Genomic DNA, 8,002 nt, shown 5'->3' with positions numbered 1-8,002 from the left:
CAACATTTTTAAGAACCGGTTCGCCCTTTAGGTACTATCCCAACCCCTTCCCCGCCTTATAAAAAAATAGTTTTTACATTTATTCAATTATTTGTTTTTTATTCTGCACATAAACAGAACATTCACATAACAACTGAGAATGCTCCAATTACATGTAATAGTAGGTACAAATTTAAAAGTCAATTAAAAGTAGGTAATGTAACAGTGTTGTAGAATATTATTTTTTGACATATTATCAAGGATGAAGAAGAAGAATATGGTAGTCTGGGCATTTGCGGGGCTGACGACCGTCATAGGCAATAAGTGATCACTTTACACACGTGTAACATTCACCAATTCTACACATTATTGAAACTACATTACTCAAATTCTTAGAAGTTCTATATATATATATATATATATATATATATATATATATATATATATATATATATATATATATATATATATATATATATATATATATATATATATATATATATATATATATATATATATATATATATATATATATATATATATATATATATATATATATATATATATATATATATATATATATATATATATATATATATATATATATATATATATATATATATATATATACATAAGTATATGTATAAAACCAATTTGAAACATTTAGAACTTCACTAGAAACATCTATTGGTGAGATGAAAAGAAGCTTTTTATTGAGCAGAAACTCTTTTATTAGTATGTGAGGTCCGAATCCTGTTGTTGTAAATGTGTATGTAGAACATAAATCGTAATATATATACAATCTCTGTAACAAAGTAGATATCTACACCCTACACGAAATAACTAAAAAATATAACGAACAGAGTACATGAAAGAAAATAACCAAAAAGAATTCAGTCAGTTTTATTTAAATACTTCCAAATTGCCTTTTGGTTGTCGTCTACATACTTTGCTTTTCCTTTTTTTAATCCTAGTGTCATCCGCTGTGTGGTTACATTTTCTTGTACTGATGGAACTGGGTCCCAGGTATCTAATGGGAAACCTATCAAATCAATCGCCATCAAATTAGCTACATTATTAATATTAAGGCGACTTCTTTTATCTCCGATACATGATCTCAATCGGAAAATTGTGTGACACAAAGGGTGAAGGATCGGTTCGGCGAACTCTGAAAAATTTAGGCACCGATTCTAGCGAACCGGTACGAATCGGCTGAATCCCACCACTGTTTAGTACTTTGTAAAAACTGTAAGGAGGTACCTAATAATGGTGTTTACTAAAAATTAGGGGTGGAAAATTTTGTCAAATAAGGGTAGCTATATATTTTAATACCTTCCATGATCTAATGATGGGGTTTATATTTTCAAATCTTTAAAAATTATATTTACTCAATTAGCCACAATATGTATGAAAATATTTATTGCGTGTTTTTATTTTGATATCTTGGTGAAACTGTATTTTATGTAAAAATAAAACAAGTACCTACCTAAATATTTTTTCTATTTTTATTTCATTTGACAAGCGTTTTATCGATACCTACATCATCAGACCATGATAATATGTAAAAAATAATTATGTCGGTAACGATGAAACGCTGGTCAAATAAAATAAAAATGGAGAAGCGATTTACTTATTATTTTATTATGTATAATTCCAAAACAGGTCGATATAAAAACATTTATTTTTACTTGTTAAGGTAGTTGAATTTCACTCTATTTTTTGTACCAATTGTACAATTTTTATTTTTAATTGAGTTTTACTTGGCAAATACCACTATTTCTTGAAATCTGTTGTGGCATGTGTTTCGGTGCATTCCGCATCATTTTAAACACAAAATGGATGAAAATGGTGCGGAATATATCGAAACACGTGTCACATTAGATTTTAGGAGAAGGTGGTATTTACCAAGTAAAACTTAAATTAAAAATGTATGGATTTTACCACAAAGTGACTACAGAATTAATTAATAAAAGTATTATTTTACCCTACCTTTCTTAACTCCTTGAAAAATTGTATTCCCATTATGAAAATAAATATTTTAAGTGGACATCAACTAAAAAGTAGATTTTTAAGCACTATATAAGTACATAATTAAAGTTTTTATTTAATTTGTTTACTTGTATAAAATTAAATCTAGTAATATAATAATAAATCTATCAAATTGAACGAAAATCTTTTTATACCATTTCAACGGTTATTAATTTTAAAAAAACACTATTTTAACTTTTTGTATAAATTATTTGTATACTCATCTGCAGTATAAAAAGCTAATACGAGTATATGCGCACATTTTATTTAACATCTTGGTATTTTAATTTCCATTTTATTTAATTATAAATAATCAGTTATTTAAAATTATTATTATTTAAATTATTCGATACAGCAATTATTTATAAATCATTTTCTTATATCTAGTCTTTGTCGAACGTTTCGCGTAACTGTTTTATTTTCATTATGCGCTGACTTGAGGCCCGAGTGCAGTTAGAGGTGCAATCTAGATTCTTTTAAACCGAAATTTACAATATAATCATCTTCGTCTTCTAACCCTTATTCGCACACAATTTAGCAAAGGACATTGCTTCGTATATATGTATTCTTATAGAAACATTCGTGTCATCTTGATTGTTAAATACGTGAAGGAAAGGTTATTAGCCCTCCCAACACAGATTCAAATAAAACATATTGTGAATTAGCTAGAAGAAACAAAATTCCACTAAATGATCTTATATATAATAAGCAAGGTAAATAATAAATGCAATTCCTATCTTAAAAAAGGTGATTAGCCCTGGGTTTCAAGTACCAGTCCCAGGTAATATTTAATAAATATTGTGGTGAAAAGTCACTTATATTTATTTTTATCCCTCTGATAATCGAACTCAGGACCTCCAGCACGGTAGCCAAGCACGCTGACCACCATATATGTAACAGAGGCGGACAAAAAAACGATAATACTAGGATCGATATATTTTGTTATTTATTAATTTAATATAATATATGATTTTTGAATAAGTCTACGGGCATAGGTTTGTTTTTTTGAGAATGCAGAATTGCCAACTAGGAAATTTTTATTTGATTATTTCATTAATTAAATTTTGTGTCTAGTAACACTGTGCCTCCCAAAAAAGATTCTAGCTCTAGAGCTGAAATATGGTTAAATAAATACATTTTTTATTTGATCTTGCTACCTTTTTAAAAATAAAAATAGCAGTTTCAAAATTCAAAACTGCTCGCAGTTAGACGTGTGGCTTGTAGAAAAGAATTGATTTTGATAATATATTATATGATATTTTTGATACAGTATAATCATTTATAATTGACGTGATTTTTTTTACATCTTTCAATATTTTATCATACTCAGCGATCGTGGTACTAGCAAATAATATTTAGCAATAGCCGACTGTTGTCTGCTAGTTATAAACAGACCTATAATATGAATTGTACAAATTATAATATTTTAAATGGGGCATAAACATTATTTGTTGGTACAAATTTGTGTATTTTTAACGAAATATATCTGCATTTATTTGTAGTTTTCATTAAAAAAATAGTTGTTTTGCTTTGTATATATTTTTGATATTCCTGATTTTTCGTTATTGTTATAATTTAGCATCTACAGTTTTTTTAATACTGTATATTTTTTAGTGATGATGTCGATACTCAGATTTTTGGGTAAGTATTATTTATGTAATGAATACAATATTATCACAATTACTGTGTGTTTTATTATTCAATAATCTATTTGATCTTTCCTCGCACTTCTCATATCAATACTCGAGATTAAAAGTCAACAAGAAAACATTTCATACACTCGCACGCCATTGGAAAATCATTTGTCTGACAAACTAACTTGTTCTAGTTACTTTGACTGTGAGTTATTTATGTATAAAACAATAAATGATATATTAAACACCTAAATGAAATAACAGAAACGGAAAATAGAATCAATAAACTACATATTTTGTATTTCATTAACGAGGCCATTCTTATTTTTTTGTCGAGTTAAGGAGTAAAACAAAGCTTATCTTTATTATTTGCTTTAATTTCGGTAGATATAATTATTACCGACCTTTAAGGGGGGAATGGTCAGGTAGTTCCAGAACAAAATTTAGCCAGCTGACGACTTTTTGTTTATTTTTAGTTGTTTGTCCAAAGAAACCAGTTTTATAAGCATACTTATATATAAATATATTTATTAAAATACCTGGCAACCTTCACAATTTTCAATCATTTTACCGCAAATGATTTATTGGTGCGTAAATAAATTAAAATTAATATTTTTGCTAGAGCAAAAAAGGTGTGTGCCTACAATCAATTTAAATACATTTTATTATTTATTTCAGCCAAAATGTAAAAGTTATAAATTGGTAGTTTTTTTTCAAAATATCTGCTAAGAATGCAAAATATGCTGTTGATTTGTACATACTTTACATTATTTTACACATCTTTATTTATTTTCATTTCGTTTCTGTAAGTTATATAATAGGGAAATTTAGCACTGAGTTCCACAAAAAAGGACAAAAATAGTGAATGTTTGCTGCAATGAAATTCTACAATTTTGGCTTCTAACAAAAAGTGCAAATGTTCTCCACAGAAAAAAAAAAGTTTTTGTATGCTTTTTATAATTCTGGGCCTCCACCGTACCGAAATTTAACGTGAATTCCATAGAATGTAAATTTCTCACTAAGTTTATATAAAAAATTGTTTTCTAACCCATAATTTTGTAAAAGTTTTAAGTAATTAATTATTAAAAGTGTTTATTATTTTTTTTATATGAAAATCAGATAAGAACTTTTCAGTACCTACCGCCATATGACAGCTCAATATTATGCATTTGACAGCCATGCACTTGTGAAAAAACATGATTATATTACCAACTTATTCTGTGTAGGTGATGAAGCGTACACTGTTTTTTTATTTGATTTTTAGCGCGAGTAATGGCTTTTCCATCCTTTTTATGATCTACGCCGCGGCAGCTCATTTTATGACGACTAGTTTAGTGTATAAAACTATTGTGGAAAGCTATGGATGTTTGCAGTTTTTGCCTACAGCCGGGGAACGTAAGTGAAAACATTATTTTTGTTGTCATTTTTTACTAGTAAGACTTCCCTACTTCGCAAAGATTGATCCAGACTTTTGGTCGTAATTTCTACAAAATGTCTAAAAATGATGTATAAGTATTCATTTATCATCATTCTAGATGAAATGCTCACTTCAATATTGCGAAGTTAGCAAGTCAAGGCGATATCTGGAGAGTAAAAGGCGTATGTTTTTTTATGGTTTTTTGTGAGAAGTATTTTTGTTTTAAGGCGGATCGTTTATTTTGGAAAAATAAACTAGTCGCGTTACATTTTTACGTGTCACTTTGTTCCGCCCGTGTCTTTTTTTTACTTATTTATTTTTATGGTGTTTTATTTTTTGACAGCTATTTACGACAGGAGACAGTACAACATTTGCTTGCGCGAAATGTCAGCCATACGTGAGAGATGCCAACGCTGAGTCAAATTCTGAAGCAAATTCAGTCGTAGAACCTCAGATTCTGGTTCAAGATGGAAAACTATACATGCATCAGGTATTTATTTTTTATTTCACATGAAAATTTGCAAACGTAACCACAATAATAACAGGCGAAAATGACAGTCCAAAAATCTGTCATTTGTTGCATGTTTGTATTTCTGCGCTTTCTGAACTATATCTCGATTCTTATTACATCTTTAACACAGAAAAAATAATCTTTAACCCAAAGTTCTGTCTAATAAAACGCCAGTATCAAATACAAATGCCATTTTCTAATCATCTTTCACCTTTAAAAAATATATATTAAACATCATTTTCATGATACAATGATTAGAGAAAACACTTGTTTTTTACCACTTGAGTTTTATTATAGACTACATGTTTCAGAAGTTAAACTTCCATCATTCAGGTCTGTATAGTAACTGAATGATGGAAGTTTAACTTCTGAAACATGTAGTCTATAATAAAACTCGAGTGGTAAAAAACAAGTGTTTTCTTTAATCATTGTAACATGTCTTACCACAAAGTTAATGCCGAAACAATAAATAAAATATCATTTTCATGAGTTAGACGTTTCTATGTTATTATCAGATGTTCAGTATGTACAAGTGATTATTTACCATCAACAGATCTATCAACATTTTTCATGAAATACATAATAAGCCCAGTAATATATTATACTTTGATGCTTAGGGTATTCTCACTGTTTAGTTTATTGTTGTCTGTGTGTGTGTGTGTGTTTTTTTTTATGTATATAAAAATTTGTAGGATCCAGAAACAAAATCACTATAGCTGTTTTTTTTCAGTATTAACAACAACGAAAAACTGTTTTTTGACAATAAGTAAATACCCAAGGTGTGTTAGATAAGCACTTTATTTATATTAAATTATCAAAGTGTTGCTACTTTTTGCGCTAGAATTTCCCTTTTATTTACAACAATATTTCAAATAAATTCTCAAAACAACACCACTTGAATGTTTACATATTTTGTTTTAATGAAATTTTAAAAAAACCAATCTGTTTATCAATATTTATTTAAATATTTCTTTTAGATTGTATTCACATTCAAGGCAAGAATATCATTAATTGTTATTATGTCAATTAATTATAACATTGATATCATCACAGTATTAAAAAGTTTTTATTTTATTTGACAGTGTAATGAAAAAAAATGCAAGACCAAATGTTTTATTTTTTTTTATTTTTTATGATTTAGAAATAAAATCATAATTTTTGTTAATATGTGTGATATAATATTGTCATATTGAGAATTTTTTAAATTTTTTATTTCAGAATCATACCTGTAAATCAGAATATCTTTAATATCGTAGGTGTACTGGCAAAAAACGCTAACTCGAATATATGCAATTTTAACTTAATGATGCATATTATAAAGTTTTCAACACTCTATAAACTGGCAAAATACACTAAGTAGTTTGAAATGTCATATCAATGTCGTTTTAAAAGTAAATTTAACTTTTAGTTTAATAGCGGGTATTTTATTCAGGCTGAAAGCTTAAAATATCAGGGATTATTCAAACAAGGATTTTAGAGTTAATTTTTTTTGCCAGTATACCCACGATATGCATAGTTTATCAAAAATGTCCTATTCTCAATAGGCCAGAAAAATCCTGTTTTTTATGACTACTTGTTTTTATAAGTCCAATTTTTATAAACCCCACTACGGGTAATTTATTAATTAATAATTGTTAGGTGTTTTTGATGATTTTCATTTGAGAAAATAATATTTCTTGGCAGACGTCCGGAGAGGACTACATGTTCTACTGCTCGTTGTGCAACAAGTCCTTCGATAAGAATCTCAAGTACCAGAATCACATGAGGAATCATCGAGCTGAACGCAAATATGTATGTCCTCACTGCACTAAGGGTAAGCCCGCTATGTTACATTGTTATCATATGAACTAGAGATGAAATCCATATCCAGTGTCCGTCCGGATAGGCCGGACACCAGATAGTAAGTTAATATCCAGCTGGATACCGGATAGTTATAATATATCTAATTTTGATTCTTCTTCTCGGTCTTATTCCTCATTACTGAGAGTTGTGACCCTTGTGGAAGTAATGACTCTTCTCCAGTTATCCCTTGACTGCGCTGCATGTAGCGCTCCAACCACCGAGGTGCCTGCTGCTGCCTTAATTTGATCGATCCATCGTGTGGAGAACTTCCTCTCCCTCTCTTCCCCTCCAGGCTACTGATCACAACCAGTCGTTCCAGGCTATCCTCGTTGCCACATGCAACGTTGACAGACATTGGCCAGAGTCAAGCCATCCAAGTGTAGTTCGTGGCGAATGGACTCGTTGCGTCTAGCTGTCCATGGAATTTGGAGCAAGCGCCTCCAACACCACATTTTGAAAGTGTAAATTTTTCTCCTTTCTGCTGCTTTTTAAAATGAAATGTCTTTAAATTAATGCAATTCATGCTACTCTCCATATTAGATAGGTATGGTACTTAATCGATAATAGAATACTTGCCAAATAAATGAAAAT

At 29.1% G+C, this 8,002-nt stretch overlaps 1 protein-coding gene across 1 annotated transcript; it reads left to right on the top strand.

Annotated features, from left to right (window-relative positions):
* Positions 1-4,865: 4,865 nt before the first annotated feature.
* On the top strand, positions 4,866-7,382 carry LOC148300417 (uncharacterized; the record flags this gene model as incomplete). The annotated part of the gene is made up of 3 exons (XM_088274833.1): positions 4,866-5,036; positions 5,402-5,548; positions 7,253-7,382. Coding segments are annotated over exons 1-3 (313 nt in total), but the record flags the coding sequence as incomplete, so codon positions are not given.
* Between the last annotated feature and the right edge of the window lie 620 nt (positions 7,383-8,002).

Source organism: Brachycentrus maculatus, unplaced genomic scaffold, assembly GCF_059751285.1.
Source record: "Brachycentrus maculatus isolate JH-2025_06_01 unplaced genomic scaffold, ASM5975128v1 h1tg000720l, whole genome shotgun sequence".
Lineage (NCBI taxonomy): Eukaryota > Metazoa > Arthropoda > Insecta > Trichoptera > Brachycentridae > Brachycentrus > Brachycentrus maculatus.
Note: the sequence above shows the minus strand (reverse complement) of the source record. Positions and strands in the feature narration are given on the sequence as shown.